This window comes from Lolium rigidum, chromosome 3 (genome assembly GCF_022539505.1).
Source record: "Lolium rigidum isolate FL_2022 chromosome 3, APGP_CSIRO_Lrig_0.1, whole genome shotgun sequence".
Taxonomy (NCBI): domain Eukaryota; kingdom Viridiplantae; phylum Streptophyta; class Magnoliopsida; order Poales; family Poaceae; genus Lolium; species Lolium rigidum.
The window spans coordinates 75,881,279-75,898,816 of NC_061510.1; the positions used below are offsets into that span (position 1 = coordinate 75,881,279).

At 40.8% G+C, this 17,538-nt stretch overlaps 1 protein-coding gene across 1 annotated transcript; it reads right to left on the reverse strand.

Annotated features, from left to right (window-relative positions):
- Positions 1-1,744: 1,744 nt before the first annotated feature.
- LOC124696918 (MADS-box transcription factor 1-like) lies at positions 1,745-17,333 on the reverse strand. The gene is made up of 8 exons (XM_047229580.1): positions 17,045-17,333; positions 3,891-3,963; positions 3,317-3,378; positions 3,141-3,240; positions 2,620-2,661; positions 2,483-2,524; positions 2,128-2,270; positions 1,745-1,991 (listed from the first exon to the last, which is right to left on the reverse strand). The coding sequence occupies exons 1-8, from the start codon at positions 17,227-17,229 to the stop codon at positions 1,895-1,897; spliced, it is 744 nt and encodes a 247-aa protein (XP_047085536.1). The 5' UTR covers positions 17,230-17,333; the 3' UTR covers positions 1,745-1,894.
- Between the last annotated feature and the right edge of the window lie 205 nt (positions 17,334-17,538).

Sequence of the window (17,538 nt, forward strand, 5' to 3'; positions counted from 1 at the left end):
ATAAATGGTCATAATGGAAAAATAAAACTTACCAAGTGATGTCTCCCAATTGCAGGAGATCAATTGTAGTACCTTTCAATAAGAAAAAGGTTGTTAAACCCATGAGAAGCTGAAGGTATTGGTTAAAAAGTTTGACGGGAAAAATAATGAAAGATGCATAGGTTTTGTGTTTTTAGTATATAGTTTGCAGGAAAAGTAAATTGATGAAAGTAAATTGCAATAAAGTAAATGCACTTTTCAGAAAAAGAAGAGTACAACCTCAAGTGTGTGTACTTATATAAAAAAAACGTTCTCGAGGGCAACATGGCTTTACTTGGGATGGAGATTTCTAAACAACATGATAAATATTTTATCAAGTTTAATTCTTTATTGGATGGAGCCTAAATTAGGTGCAATCATATATATGGGCAAATGCACCCCTTGTGATTGGTCTTAAAGCCAATTTAATGAGGAAACTCAGAAATCATGAAGACATAAATGTCCAACCACAACAGTTAGTTCTAAGGTCCCCGGTATAAGTCGGCGGCGAGGGAGACGATGGCACTACGCTGCCGCCCGAGCTCACAATAATGGCGCTCTCCTGCAGAATGGGAGGGAGGCGCCACGGTCGCTCCCCGTGTCTCCGGCACCATCTTCATCTTCCTCTTCCGAGCTCTCACCCCTCGGAGCCCAGGGATGAGACCACTGGAATCAGCTGAGCGATGAGAGTAGGGAAGACGGTGAGGAAGGAGAGCGGAGCGGCACACTCTACGCCACCTGGCAGTCACACAGCACGTGGCCCCAGCGCTTCGTGAGACACAACCTTGCGACTGTTCGAAGGATAGCACCTCCACCTCCCCTTTGTGGTTTTTTGCACAAATCACAGCTGCTCATATTTCAGTTTCAAGTTTTACACGTTCATACGAGTATCTACTTTCCATGCGCATGATTTTTTCGTATATTTTCATCTTGAAAATACGATTTTCTGCTACTTTTCTAGTGTTTATCTTTCGGTCCAGCAGAGTCCCCGTTCCAAAAAAATCACCCTACCATGATCGGCCGCATTGTGCTCAGCTGCGCTTATAATCAGCAAAGCTCTTGATCACGCACGGTTCCAAGATAGAAAACAACTTAGCAAACCGCAAGCGCTTTGGATGTGATGGTTAATTTATTCACCATAGAAAACAACAGATGTCATGTACAGTGGTGTTATCTATCAATATACCACGCAATATGATTGTCAAGAGAAGAGAAAAATGAAAAAAAAAAGAGGTGTGTGTCACGCGAAACTCAAAACTGATCCCATGTGCATATGCACCTGGTATCCGGTATGTACAAAACATATTTTAATAATTTAAAAAATTTTAAAAAAAGATTTTGCATGTAGAGAAATATGTTATATGTGTGCACGTAAAGTTTCACATAAACCGACTTCTCGAGATATTTTTTATCCTTTTTACACATGGTACAAAACATGTCAGTTTTTGCTGAAACAATTTTGTGAGCATGTAACTTGTCAAAATATACACGAGACATTTTTTGTAATTTTTAATATTTTTAAATATGTTCAAAATGCTTTTCAGATAAAGGGTGCAGATTCACCCGGGTGCAGAAACCTTACTCCGTATCTCCTACTGAGGAAGATAAATCAGTTTTCTACATTGTACAAAATGTATTATTTTAATCATGGAAAAATTCAGGAGCACACAAACATTAACTGTCCAGGATAACACTTGTATGAGATATTTGTGTCTTTAGACGACATTTTATTTTGTAAGTTAGATTGTTTAATCAATCATTTTATATGCCCTTAGCATATGTAATACGGTAGATACAAACCACGTTGACCACACGAAAATATAAGAACTGGCATCCAGATTTAGCTACACACGGCACGCAGGGCCAGACCAACCAATCATATCCAACCTGCAGACGATCCAGGCTGTGCATTAGGGTGCTGAGAAGCCGTGTGATCTTCGTTGTTCAGCTGGTCCATGTAGTTTTGATGATACCTTCACAGCGGGAATACAATTCATTTAATCTTTGGGCCGATCGATCGATGAATGATATAATCAAGTTCTGGACACGTACTAAAGTTTGTAGGTCAGAGTTACAGCTCATTCTGAATTAGCAAGCAGAAAAACATACCCAATTTGCATGGAGGATTCATGTTCCTGGTGTTGAAGGAGTCCCGCATAAGGATCAATGCCATTCCCATTGGAGCTACTCTGCCCTCCTCCGTCTTGCCAGGACATATGGACCGCATTCTCTCCACAGCTCGTATCTTGCAACTGGCGCATACAAGAAATCATGTGTCAAAGAGTTCTTATTAGCTACTACGCATTTCGATCATCTTTCCTCGCTTAAAGTCATGTGTGTTTGTATGCAGTGTAGTTTGAAAACTTCATTGAGCATAGGCAGGTAAGCTGTATTAACAAAAAAGTTATCAAAGTTCTATATAGGGATCGAAAAAACTGTAGCTTGTAAGATCATTGATATTTACCTTCTTCCTCAGGTCTTTGTTTTGATCCTGCAATTCTTGCTCCTGCAAAACATCATTTTAATCAGCCATTAAAGACACACTAGCAACATAAGGAGTGTGTAATGTTAGAACTAATTTGATCTCAAGTTCATCCTTGCCTTGCTTTTCAGATCAAATAGCTGATCAAGTAATACTTGATTCTGCAAAACATATGACAGTCAATTGTCATAACTCAGCACGTATCACAATAAAAAAATGCACATGTTTACGATAAAACTATAGAAAAATGTATATAGTAGAGAAGTATCACGATTTTAATCTTAAAATCTCTCATACATTTATGCGAAACTGTATGTTTAACCCTAACAGTGATGGAATTAACACCATTTGAATGATCTGAAGTCTGAAGTAGATAATTTTTTCACTAAGAGAATTCAAACTTAATACATCCCACCATATGTAGCTTGCAACTTCCAATGTCGTCATATGGTCCATATATTGTAATGCCTTTGCAATAACTCGGCATCTTTAGATGCAGACCGGAGGAGAATGTAATTTACCCCATTTTATTTGTTTTTCTCTTCTATTTCAATGTAAACAGTATACGTCTATAAAAGTAAAAAACATCTGAAGCTGGTGACCTTTAACTTTCGTAACTAGAGATGTTCAAGTTTTCTACCTTTCTAGACCTGATATGCTTCAGGGATACATCTATTTGGTTCTCAATCTGCTCAAGATCTTTCATGCTAAGTGGACCCAGATCTTCACCCAGAATATTTCTGTGATATGAGAACGAGGGCCGGTAAGTAAGAGCAACAGTGTAAACAGCAAAAGTAACTACTTAGCACCATCTACCTTTGTGAACTCTGAAGAAATTCAACTCTGGTCTTCAGCTTCAGATATTCCTGGTAATTAATCTAGTTTCAACAAGAATAGAATGGACCAGTACATGGAGCGTTAGTTCACATGATATAACAATTACAGGAAAATGAAGAATCTAAAAGGTGCAGAACAATACACATATTGCAAAATAAACAAGATAGTAGAAAAATAATGTGGTGTCCCAACAAATGGGAAGCTTAGAAGGATTAAGAAATAAGGAACTGCATGGTAACTCCATGTTTCACTAGCTCTTTTGTTAATAATAGTCCGAAAAGGTAAGGTATTGCTCTAGATATTATTCCACGAGATAAAAAAAAATTATGATGTAGTGAATCTAAAATAAATGGTAATAATATATCATTATTATTTAGCATAAAAATGAATGTTTAGCATGAAACAAACATATAATAGTAACATATTAGAAGACAGAGGAATAGTGTACAGAAATAATTGTCATCAAAGAGACATAGCTGGTTTCTAACTAAACTCTGGAGTCTCTTACATAAATGCATAATATCTAGGAACTAGTGGCACTTGTGAGGCTTACTTCATTTTCCACCGGAGGTCCTTCCCGTGAATTGTAGTTGCAGGTGCGGTATCTCTCAAGTGTTTTGTACATGCTGATCACATAAAAAATCAAGCAAAACAAATTATACTGTGGTCATTGGCACATGCTTTTTGCTCCTTTCGCTGATTGATCTTGATCCTATTAGATCTGTGAACTGTAATAATTATAACTATGCTATCAATAAGGAAATAAAGAGCATCTGCATTGTTTTGATGAAGAGACTTGGTTGTGCCCCCATTTCAAAAAAATAAATTATACTGTGATCTGTGCAAAAATTTAAATACATTTGACGCCGAATACACATATAGGAAAAGCTAGTAAACTGAAAATTGTAAGGTATACTTCCATATAGCATATGAATTTTTGTGAGATTTGACTACTTATACGGCTTTTATGTAAGAAAGATATATTCTAAATGGAGTTGTCACCTTGCATGAAACTATCCATGAGTAACATCGTAAAAAGATAAATGGTGTAATCCTAAAAATTGACTTTGAAAAAGCTTATGATAAATTTAATTGGTCTTTCCTTCAGCAAACACTCAGGATGCAAGTTTTTTAGCTGAGTGACGCGAGCTCTAATCCATAACTTTATTTTCGTAGAAAGTGTTGCCATCAGAGTCAATGATGACGTTGGTAAGTACTTCCAGACGAAAAAAAAATTTAAGGAATGGCGACCCATTATCACCCATGTTTGTTATTTAACATTGTGGCTGATATGCTAGCTATCATTATAGAGTATGCCAAGGCTGATGGAGAAATTAAAGGGGTATCCCTCACCTTGTTGATGGTGGACTATCTATTCTGCATTATGCCGATGATACGACTATGTTTATGAAACATGACATTGAGAAAGCGAGAACTCTAAAATTAATTATAACAGCTTCCGAACAATTATCAGGGTTGAAAATTAGCTTCCATAAGAGTGAATTGTTTTGCTTTGGTGGGGCCCAAGATGATGCCAACCTATATGATAAGCTTATTTCTTGTGTTATTGGTCAGTTTTCAATTAGCTACTTAGGTATTCTGATTCATTTTTTGTGGCTTACAATTGTTGAATGTAAGCATGTCGAGGAAAAACTTCAGATGCGGCGATAGGAAAATTACTATCATTGAGTGGAAGATTGGTCCTCATTAAATTGGTACTAACCAATACGGTATTATATATTATATCATTATTCCAGTTTCCCAAAGGAGTCTTGCATCAATTGGACTATTTTCGATCAAGGTTTTTTTTGGCAAATGGATAGTGAGAAGAAGAAATACTAGTTTACAAAATGGAATGTTGTTTGCCGTCCAAAATGCCAAGAAAGACTTGGTGTTCATGACCTTGAGGTTAATAAAACAACTATGTTAGGAAAATGGTTGGCTAAGCTGCTAATGAAGATGTGGTTTGGCAGACAATACTAAGATGAAATTATGTTGGCTCACTTGTGATTTCTCATGTTTTTTTTTGGAATCATGGGGATTCACACTTTTTGGCTAGCCTTATGGCAACGAAGAGGCACTTATTCCCATTTATCTCTTTCTCTATTAAGGATGGATCTGAGTTTAGATTCTGGGAATACAAATGGCTAGGTAATGCCACTCTTCGAGAACAATATTTAGTTATGTACAATATTATGCGTCGCAAGGATGATATCTTAGCTAAGGTGATGGAATCTAATCTACCGTGTGTGACTTTCAGAAGAGATCTTAGCAGGCCCCACCGGATAGATTGGAACACATTCCTACATCATTTGGCTTTCGTCCAACTGTCAAATGGAGCAGACGAGTTCGCTGGAATCTAGCGGAGAATGGAAAGTTCTCTGCGGATTCAATATACAGAGCGTTGATTCACCCTTAACATCCAGTAAATAATATTATGAAAATATGGAAGATGAAGATTCACTTAAAAACAAAGGTCTTCGTATAGTACCTTCGTCGTGGGGTAATCATTACTAAGGACAACCTTGCAAAACACAACTGGCAGGACAGTAAAAAGTGTGTATTTTGGCATCACGATGAGACAATAAAGCAATTATTCTTCGAATGCCATTTTGCAAGATCTATATGGTCAATCATCCAATTAGGTTCTACCTTATACCCGCCACGAAGAAATGCTAGTATTTTCGGCTACTGACCTAATGGGGTGGATCTTAGGTTTAAACTACTTATTAGGGTGGGGGCGCTTGCCATTATTTGGTCGTTATTGATGTGTAAAAATGATAACGTGTTTAATGATAAAACAATTCTTCTCTTATGCAGTTTACCTACCGGTGCAGTGCTTTGCCCCGTTCATGGTCGTATCTTCAGCATATGGAGAACTGCGGCCTCTTTACGGAGGTATCTACATGGTTGAAGGACACGGTGAGGGAGTTTATTATCCAATATGGATGACAACATAAGTTCAGGAATGGTCCTTCGTCACCTCAGGAGTCGATACAACATCACGATGTTTGTGTATCGAGACTTTTATTTTGTTGTTTTTGTTCTATGGATGTGCAAAATCTCAAAGGTAAATTATTACTGACACACTTAATTTTCAACGGCATAGTCTTTGTCGACACTTAGGGTACTACAGTGGGTCTCCGCCACAAGAAGAAGCATAGACTGACTCCTTGGAACATCATAAGCTCTCTTTCTTTGAAATACCAAAAGGTTAGGAAAAGACCGATTTTTTTTAGATCAAAGTTTTTTTTGGCAATGTGATGACCATAAGAAGAAGTATTTACTGACTCGTTGGAACATCATATGTCGACCCAAAGATCAAGGTGGCCTAGGTGTGGAAGCGCCGGAGATAAAAAAAGCGTTTACTCCGCAAGTGGCTTTTTAAACTGCTAAATGAACAGGGTGTATGGCAAGAGCTTATAAAAAATAAATATGTTCATTCAAAATCGCTATCCCAAGTTAAGACAAAACCTATGGATCTCCCTTTTTGCCGCGGTTTGATGAAATCGAAAGATGATTTTTTCAAACGCAGGTCCTTCACGGTAGGTAATGGAGAAGAAACTCGTTTCTGGGAAGATACATGGCTTGGGAATACGCCTCTCTCCCAACAATATCCCTCCCTATATAACATTGTCCAACGGAAACAAGTTTCGGTTCCTCATGTTATGTCACATGTACCTTTAAACATAGGTTTTAGACAGGCACTTGCGGGAAACATGGAGGATAGATGGACACACTTATGCAGCCGCTTAATCAGTGTTAATTTGACCACACAATCAGATGTTTTTATCTGGAAGTTAACAACATCTGGCATTTTTTCGGTCAAATCTTTGTATCTAGATTACATGAATGACTAGGCAAAGTTTCTTCGCAAATACATTTGAAATATGAAAGTACCACTTAAAATTAGAATTTTTATGTGTTTCTTGCATAAGAAAGTTTTGCTTACTAAAGATAATTTAGCAAAAAGGAACTAGCAAGGGAGTCGTACATGTTGTTTTTGTGATCAAGATGAAACAATACAACTTTATTTATCGCTTGTCCCTTTGCAAAAATGGTATGGCGGAAATATTACGAACTTGTTTGGGAATTGGTTAGCGAAGATAAAGTGCACACCAGAGTTGGTGTATGTGCTTTATTACGGGCCATGTGGAATACTCGGAATAATTATATTTTTAACAATGCAAAATCAACTTCTTTTATGCAGGTAATACCAATGGCTACGAATTGGATCCGTATGTGGTCCTTCCTACAACCAATGGAGAAACGCAGGGACTTGGATATTGGGTGACTGGCTAAAGAAGGTTGCACGGAATATATACAACCAGTTTAGCTGGCGTTTTGATCTTAGATTAACATGGTAGCGCAGAGTTGCCACATGTTTTCTCTTGTTTTTAGATGTTTGATTCATGTCCCAACCCTATGTGACCCATGATGTAATATTTTGTGAGACTTACATTTAAACTTAATAATCATCAATAAAAATTGTATGCATCACTCGATGCAAAGCCTGGGTCGAGAGTCTCCATTTCAAAAAAAACATTGGGTCTCCGCCAAGTCATAATTGAAACCCTCGTAAGAGCATGTATAATGGTAGAGAAGCCTCGTTTTCTCTTAGGTGTCCACGTCATCACGAGAAGACACTAAATATAGGTGTTACAATACATTATCTCTTATTGTCATATCTAGAAGTTAATGGGAATCTAGTAGGAAATTAGATTGATAAGGGAAGACATATAGTACAATATATGGAGAAAATATCCTCCTCTTATTTTCTAAGAAAATAGCCTTCTCTTGTTTCGAGTTATACATACTGATTTATTCAAACACTGCTATTTTACTTTAATATGTTTAGTAATATTTAGATTAAGTGTACACATAACATTATACTACGCCATAATGTGGCAGATTTTTGGTTGTAGGAATATATTCCGCTAGAAATGAGTTCACCGCCTAAGTGCTTAAAATGACATGTATTATGAACTACAACAAGCTAGTATGGTTAAAAACTGTAAGGACCTAAACAAAAGCAAGCATATCTATATATATATATATATATATATCTATATTTATATATATGCATATAATTCACAAGTATGGTGTCATTCAAGAGATATATTAGTATTCTAGAGAGAGAGTACTCGGTGTTGGAGCGTGGCATGATGTACTCGCGTAGGATGGTGGTGTTGTCTTGCGCCATGGTGACGCCGATGGCTAGTCTAGCAATGTTAATACTTTTATCCTTGTCCTGAAGTTGTGTTAGTGATAGATGGCGTCGGCGACTTCTGGAGCATGTGCATCGATGGATGTTCAGGGTCCGCTGGGATGTTTTGTGCTCCCGCTTTGTGTAGCCTCCAATTTTTAGATGATGTGTGTAGCTACAAGGTCAAGGAAAGCGGCTCCGACATGTTCACCCCCTTCATCAAGTTCATAGGTGTTGCGAGAATTAGCACTAGTGAGGTGGCTTTGGGTTGATCCGGGTATTCTCTTTTGTAAGGCTCTGTTGAATAACTCTAATAAATAAGGTTGTGTGAAAAAAAGATACAAAGATATCCGTTTCAGGGTAAAATATACCCTTTACTTTAATTATTTCAAATTATTTTATTTGGAATTTGACCATTTCCACATGTACGTTTGGTACTTTTTTTCTTTATTTAGAAAGTATAAAGTTCTTTTTCGAAAGAACAATTAGCACTAGTGAAGTGCCTTTTCATTGATTAAGGAGGTAGAAATCAACCTCAATTCCTAAGCCACATCACATGACTGAAAAACAAGGAAAGAAAAGAATTACATCACAAACATGCGACACGAAGGAGGCAAAACCCTTCTTTGCAGGAAATCAGGGCACCAACTGAGCGAAGTGCTTTGCGCCAGCCGTGATCTAGGCACGACCCTCCTCTTTGATCGTGGCCACAATCACCATGGGCATAGAGGATTTTTGTTGAAGACCCTAGCATTACACTCCTATATATATCTCCCAGCAGACAAGCATCATGGCAGATCGTAATCCCTTCGCCGGGAGGCTATTGTGCTTTGCGATGTGCGCCCAAAGGTTATTGACACCAGAGAGGGAGGATGGGGCTTGAAAATTTTCATCACATCGGCAGCCATCGCATGCCAGATTCTCGGGGAGTATCGGCACCTAAAGAGCATGTGCTCCGCATATTTAGCACAACCTTGCACAACTGGCAAAGTGGGTCATGGGGCCATCCTCTTGTGGCCAGGCGATCAGTGGTCCAAAGCATGTTTTGGGTAGCAAGCCATGAAAAGTTTTTGCACATTGGCGAGGCCCATGCTTCCCAAATGATGTTATGGTTGGCCGAGGCAATCGAGCCAATCAATTGTGTCTAATAAGCCAAGGCGTAAGCGTAGAGACTGCTGGCATTTAGGTTCCATGATATTTGGTGGCAGGAGGAGGACTAGGAGGAGGACTGGCATCCAAGCATCATGGCCAAATGCATGTGCAACCGTCTTGTTCTTGTGTCCGGAGGAGGCAAAAAGTAGGAGGGGCTGCCGTAAGAGGGATCCTTCCACTAGTACGAAACTAGCAATAGGTGGGAGGCTATTCACTGGCATACCTCTTTTGCATGCGTCACAAAAAATATTTCTGTGACGCATTAGACAGGGTGCGTTATTGAAATAGCATGTTTTTGGCGCACCAGACGCACATGCGCCACAGAAATATGGTGGGTCACTATTTCTGTGGCGCATCTTTTTTGGTGTGCCACAGAATTAAGACATTGTATGGCGCACCTTTCTCGGTGCGCCACAGAAATGGTCCCAATTATATATGCCCGTACGCGTCCCCTTCCGCATCCCCATCCCCTCCCTCCTCCCCTTCCGCAGCCGCCCTCCTCCCCCTCCTCCTTCCGCGGGCGCATGGCAGCACGGTGACCAGGATGCCTCCCCGTTCCTCCAAACTCCGCCGCATCCCGCGGTAAGCTTCCTACTATCGGCCTTCCTCGTCGTCGCCATCGCGGCGGTGCCCGGGAAGCGCGGCGCCAGCAATGCGATGTCGGGGCCCGTGGTCGTGTCGGTGTTTGGCAACTGGCTCCAGGTGGGCAACGACCTCAACCACCGCCTCCTGACGCGTCTCTACGCGCGGTACAGCCCCGTGTTCCGACTGCGGCTCGGCGTGCGCAACCTGGTGGTGGTGTCGGACCCGCGGCTCCCGCCCGCGAAACGTCCTGTTCGACATCTTCACCGCCAACAACTCCGACATGGTCTTCACGGAGTACGGCGACCACTGGCGCCGCATGCGCCGCGTCATAATGCTGCCCTTCTTCACCGTGCGCGTCGTGCAGCAGTACAGGGCCATGTGGGAGGCCGAGATGGACCACGTCGTCTCCGACTTGCACGCCGATGCGGCGGCACGCGGCCCCGGCGTCGTGGTGCGCCGCAGGCTGCAGCTCATGCTCTACAACATCATCGACGCCAAGAGGGAGGCGTTGTTTGAGCACAACCACCCCATCGAGATCATCCCGCTGCCGGAGAAGGCCATCCTCATGGAAGAATGGTAAGCACCGGACACCGGCAGAAAATCTTCCTTCAGGTTATATCCACCTTGCAATGCGGATCGGATGTACCATTTTGATGAACATATTGGTTTAGTACAGACATTTTATATAGTGTAGCTTCCTTATGAGTTGTGACCCACATAGTTCATCAGGCATATTAGCCTATTGTATCCTTGTTGCATACTATTTTGAATTCTTGCTAGTAGTTAGCAGAAGCCAATTCATGTGCCATCATTTTTAGAATTAATTCTCTAAGGAAAGCACAAACAATTGATATATATATTTCTATCTATATATAAGACACCATTTACAATGGAAACGGAAATGTTTCTTATGGTAGTTTTTTTTATAGTAAGTGTACCTGCAATTGCTTTTCGAGATGGAGTGGTGGAGCTATTTGAGTTCTTGGAGGTTCTATTTTCTTTTCTCATGTTCGCTTAGCAGTTCAAGTTTTCTGACCAATATTATTGTGTTCCCTGGTTATTTTGGTTATTTTGGTACTGGTTAAGCCCTGGTAGGTACCTATATTATTGTGTTCAATCACCTTTCAGTTTGGTATTGGTTTCTATCCCTTGAATTTGTCAAATAGGAAGGCACCCAACATTACTCCCTTTTGTAAAGCATTTGGGTGCAAGTTCATAAGGATTTGGTCTTTAATTTTATTTGCATTGCCGATGATTAGAATGTTTGGTCACTACACTCTAGGGTGGGGTGAGTGAACCTGGTGTGATGGCACAAATATAAATCTGTTGTGCATCCTACTTGGCTTCATTTACCCCATCCCTAAATGTTAATATTTGTTTCGATCAAAAAAGAATGAGGCATGATATTTAGTTGATACTACTTGGCTCGTATTTGAGTTGGCATTGTTCGTTTACTTTGGTCTTTCTTCCATTTTAGTGTCGATGATTAAAATGTTTGGTCACTACACTCGGGGGTGGTGCTAGCGAGCCTGGTGTAATTGCACAAATATCAATCTCTTGTTCATCCAACCTGACCTCGCTAACACCGTATCTGAATGTTAATATTTGTTTGGACCAACAAAGTATGAGGCATACCATCTAGCTTATACTACTTGGCTCGTATTGGAGTCCGCTGATGATTAGAATGTTTGGTCACCCGTACACTCGAGGGTGGTGCAAGTGAGTCTGGTGTGATGGCACAAATATTAATCTCTTGTGCATCCTACCCGGCCTCACTTACACCATCCCTGAATGTTAATATTTATTTCGACCAACAAAGTATGAGACATATGCTATCTAGTTGATACTACTTGGCTCGTATTTGAGTTGCCATTCTTCATTAACTTTGGTATTTCTTCCATTTTAGTGCCGATGATTAAAATGTTTGGTCACTCGTACACTCCGGGGTGGAGCCGGTCAGTCTGGTGTGATGGCACAAATATCAACCTCTTGTGCATCCTACCTAGCCTCACTGACTCCATCCCTGAATTTTAATATTTGTTTCGACCAACAAAGTATGAGGCATGCTATTTAGTTGGTACTACTTTGCTCGTATTTGAGTTGGCATTCTTTGCTTACTTTGGTATTTCTTTCATTTTAGTGCCGATGATTAGAATGTTTGGTCACTACACTCAGGGGCGGTGCTAGTGAGCCTGGTGTGATTGCACAAATATCAATCTCTTGTGCATCCTACGTTTCTCACTAACACCGTCCTAGAATGTTAATATTTGTTCCGACCAACAAAGTATGAGGTATGCTATTTAGTTGATCCACTTGGCTGGTATTTGAGTTGGCCTTCTTCGTTTATTTTGGTCTTTCTTCAAGATAGTTGTCGGGGGGATGGCCCCCGGTAGGCCAATACTATGGCAAATATGTCACAAGATGTCATTTGTATACCGTATTAAAGATTAATCCGGATGCTCAAAGTTGAGTGAGATTTGTGCTAAGTTGAAACAAACCGGTATACCAGGAGCGGTATACCGGAGTACGAGAAACATAAGAGATTGAGGTACAGAGGCAAAAGATGCCGGAGCTCAAAGATAAAGATACCGGCTTAAACTAAACTGGGTTAAAGAATAAACCGGATTATGAAGGCTTAGTTTAACAGTGTAGGATGAAACAATCCGGTATACACGGGGTATACCGGAGTAAAGGCAACCGGTGATATCTAAGCCGGAGATATGCCCAAGAGGAGAAATTGAGATACAAGGGTAAAGATACCGGAAAACCGGTATGAGATACTGGAAAACCGGCATAGGATACCGGCAAACCGGTATCAGGGGGTACTGTAGCATGTCGGCACGTTGGTCAAAAATTCCCTCAAGGACTAGAGGACAAGAATGAGCGAAGCAAATCAGCTTTAATCGAAGCCCTGAAGCTAAAGCATAAGGTGACGTAAAAGGTACCGGACGAGGTCATCTCTTCCTGATTAAAGACAAGACCGGTGTCATCAAGGCCAAACAAGCTTTATAAAGTAGCTTAGCTCATCAAAGATGCCATTAGGGTTTCTTCCCTTATAAGCCACCCTCTCCCCTATATAAGGAGAGGGAGCACACCCCTGCGCGGGACGGACGATCGCATCTAGAGAGAAAGTAGGCTGTTCATGAGCAGATAGGAGGAAACTTGTACTGTACATCTTCTACCTCTGGCCAAGGGCCAAGTTAAGGAATAACATACCGGTTTCTTTCCAAACTCTTTCTCCTTGTTAACCAAACCCTCCCCCGAATCCTCTAGCGCACATTCGGCTCCAACTTAAGCCATCCCATGGCATCTGTCTGTTCACCACAACGACAATAGTGCCGATGATTAGAATGTTTGGTCACCGTACACTCTGGGGTGGCGTAAGTGAGCCTGGTAAGATGGCACAAATATCAATCTCTTGTGCATCGGACTTGTCGCCATCTCTGAATGTTAATATTTGTTTTGACCAACAATGTGTGAGGCATTTATTTAATCGATCCTAGTTGGCTCTTATTTGTGTTGGCCTTCTTCGTTTATGTTGGTCTTTCTTCCATTTTATTCACTACACACTCAGGGGCGGTGCAAGCGAGCCTGGCGGGAGAGAGGAGTGAGCGGAGGAGGAACCGGATGAAGACCACTTTCATCGCGATGATGATCGTAGTGACTCTCGTCTATTTGTATCTCGAGATGATGAACTTTCTATGAATTAAGACTTGTATGTAAAAATTTGACACTTGGCACTATATGTGTATCTCGATCGGGCTCTAAGTATTGTGATGATGTTGTTTATATTATATATGTGCATTGTACATGCTATTTATATTATATTTGTATGATGTTGTATATAACCTGTATAATATTTGTATATTGCTGTATATAACCTGTATTTGTATAGCAGGCAGTACAAAATCGTGTATACAAGTAACTAATTCTGTAGCGCGCCTAAAACTAATTCTGTGGCGCACCGAGGCCACAGTGCGCCACAGAAAGACGATATTTTGTGGCACATGGGCTGGTCCACCACAGAAATCCAATTTTTATGGCGTGCATTCTGTGGCGCACTACCCGTGCGACACCGAATAAGCATTTAAATGCGCCACAGATGACACTTACCCTACTAGTGTTCAAGCCAATGCGACTTGTAGAATTTCGCAGTGTTTCCAACTCCCTGGGTTACCAAAGTGCAAGCGTCAAATAGTTGATGATCCATGTCATCGCAAGGCGTGGAGAGACTTACCCAAGGCTTGTGCAGATAGATTTCCATTTGTGCCAAAGCCAACGTAGACGAATTGCTCTGGCAAACTTTTGTTGATCCAGTGTGAATCTTTTTGATGCAGAGGCCAGTTGTAAAACCTCAATTTCGAAAAAAAGATAGGAAAGATAAAATAACTTTCGTTCAACAAGAATTTTAATTGAATTCATGTAATCATCACTATATATACTAGTTGATTGCTCGTACGTTGCTCCGAGTTCTCAGAAATTTTACACTTATAAACACAATGCACGTGGATATTCTAACATTTCAATGATAACACCATCTAGACGAGGAAAAGAGCATGAAATTTGCATTACTCAAACTACAAATCATGATTTTTTTATTTATTGGCACTTTTTTCTCACAAGCTACTCGACTTCACCTCTTTCACGATTGCGCAACCATTGTGCTTCGTAGTGGCCCCACTTTAATAACCCTGACATTGTACCTCTTAGTCACCATACTCCATCAAGGTGCCACTCCTCATTGCGCACTAGTGTTTTCTCCAAGTATTGCATATCGCTATACTTGTTCACATAGCCGATGACTTCAGAGGTATTTCAATAATCATCACCCTACTTTCGACAATAGTAATTATGGCGGTTTCCACTCCCACCTAGAAATTGTGAAATATCTAGCAATTTTTTGAAATATTGTTTCAATATTCAGAAGCGCTAAATGAGGTTTTGTTTTTCTCTCATTTCCTTTGTTTATAAGCATAGAGATTCGTAAGTCAACTCATAAGAAACCTCCAAAATCAGGTAGCAATACAAACGTTAATAAAAATTTCAGTTTTAATTTATCTAATTGACTGGAGGGTGTGGTACAAGTGACTCTATGTGAAGCAACTGGTGCATGTTCATTCAGAACAGTGACCTAAGCAGAACTTTATTTCATGTCCTATGAGCTAAACAGAACTTCCAATCCCATTCAAGTTTTTATCATCAAGTATTAGGAACAAAGGAAAAAAAATATAATTCAGCACTAGTTGTAGTATAATAAGTGAAGCATGAACCTGAAGGTGCCGATTTAGTACATCTCTCAGAGATTTATGGTTTCAGCAGAAACTCAAATCTTGTTTGTAATGCTTAACGTGATATGATCAGCCTTTTACGGAATCATGTGGAGATTCAAGGTTTCCATTTTATTAATCTACACACCATTCAGATTATCAGGAAGGCCATCCATAGTTGCTTAGGATAAAGCAAATTCCATCAAGGATCGTGAATTTCTGAAAATGTTGTGCACCTGAAGTGTTTTTTCAAACTGGCTTTACACTATACACGATTTTACAAGGCTAAGTGTTGCGCAAGATGGTTATAATAAATACCTCAATTTCAAACAGCTGTGATCCTCATTAGAAAACGAAACAAATCCGAACGGACGTTGTTCTTCATGCACGTAAACTTCAAAGTTTTGAGTAATAAAGCGCCCTTTATCGAAAAACGTAAACTTCAAAGTACTAGTATTGTACGTGCCTGCATCTATCAGTTTCATCACGTGGGTACAAACAACCCATTCCAATCAGTATATTGCATGCAAAGCTGGGCTGCTAGCTATGCTTGACATGACGTTCGATGGAAAATGTCACTTGATATCTGATGTACGGTTGGGCAGTCAGAGAGAGCACACAGCACCGAGTGGATCTACACAGGGCTCAATGAAGATGGGTGAGATTTTTGGGCTGCAGCTGCTACCTTCAATATGGAACAGTAATGATGGAACAGTAAGATAGACTACGTACCAACTTAATCTGAGCTTTGTGTACGGCTAGAACAGAAACTTGGGGTCTGTGTAAGTGTTACGTACATGCATGGGCGCCACACGTGCGGGGTTGCTTGTTTTAGCACTGGATGCATGAGTGAGCAAAGTAAAGATGGATCAGCTGGTAAGCATAAACGGGTACTGCAAAGGACCAACGAAACAGAAGCTCCAGGGTGGAAGGAAGATGCGGCAAGTTTACTCGAAATGGGCTTGCCGATTATAGCAAGCGCTCCAGGGTGTGTACTTCTTTTGATGTGTGTACGTGCAGGTCAGCTATCTGGTACAAATCTACCTCAGGTTCGATCTGATTTATACAGATAGGTCCAGTGCCTAATATAACCGGTTTGATTTTTAAAGCTCTGATAATCAGGAAAAAAATCTTAACAAGTAGATCTTGCCGCTTATCAAAAGGAGGCCAAAACAACCACAGAAAAGATGAACAGATTATGGTAGAAACGAAGGATATACTACAAAGTAGAGAGAGTGTGTGTACGATAAAGATCGATCCAGATGCAAGTGATGAATCTAAAACACAAGCCAAATTTGATAATCCTTGAAACCTGCTCCCATAAAGGCAAGCAAAACCAAATAGGGGAAAGTACTGGCTAACTAATAAAAGGATTAAAGGGGCATTTCGATGATACAGCCCAAACTTGGATGTGTTTTCTGTCAGCTGTGTTACTTACTGAGGACGGAGGCGACCGATCTATGCATGCACGGAGGTTCAAAGGGCGTTGGTACGTACCACGATGAGCTGGAGAACTCGAAGAGGCGGCCGCGGCCGGAGAAGATGATGAGGGCGACCTCGGCGTCGCAGAGCAGCGAGAGCTCGTACGCTTTCTTGAGCAACCCGTTCCGGCGCTTGGCGAACGTCACCTGCCGGCTGATCTTGTTCTCGATCCGCCTCATCTCCACCTTCCCACGACCCATCTTCCTTCTTCTTCCGCTCTCTCTTTCTCTTCTCCTTTCTTCTCTCTCTTTCCTGTTACTTTACGACAGGCAGCAGAGAGGGGTCTGATCATATGCTTGTTCGGTGCGCCTTAAGTCCCTCTCTCTCTGTACTCACATGCTCCATGCCTCTATCTACTCAATCATATCAGAAATTAACTCTGAATCAGCACAAATCACTAGCTCGACCACCCGTTTGCGTTGTCTGTCTCTCTCAGTACTGTAGCTTTGTGGGTGGTGGTAGGGTGGGGCAGGGTGCGTGAGTTGATTGATGAGTAGTTCGGCACCCAC

Bases quoted from the DNA above. Each gene is read 5' to 3' on its own strand.
- LOC124696918 (XM_047229580.1), bottom strand. From the start codon at position 17,229: ATGGGTCGTGGGAAGGTGGAGATGAGGCGGATCGAGAACAAGATCAGC. The intron at 2,662-3,140 runs GTAGAAAACTTG...TATGTTTTGCAG, and splicing joins AGCATATCAGGTCTAGAAAG to AATCAAGTATTACTTGATCA. The intron at 2,525-2,619 runs GCAAGGATGAAC...GATGTTTTGCAG, and splicing joins TATTTGATCTGAAAAGCAAG to GAGCAAGAATTGCAGGATCA.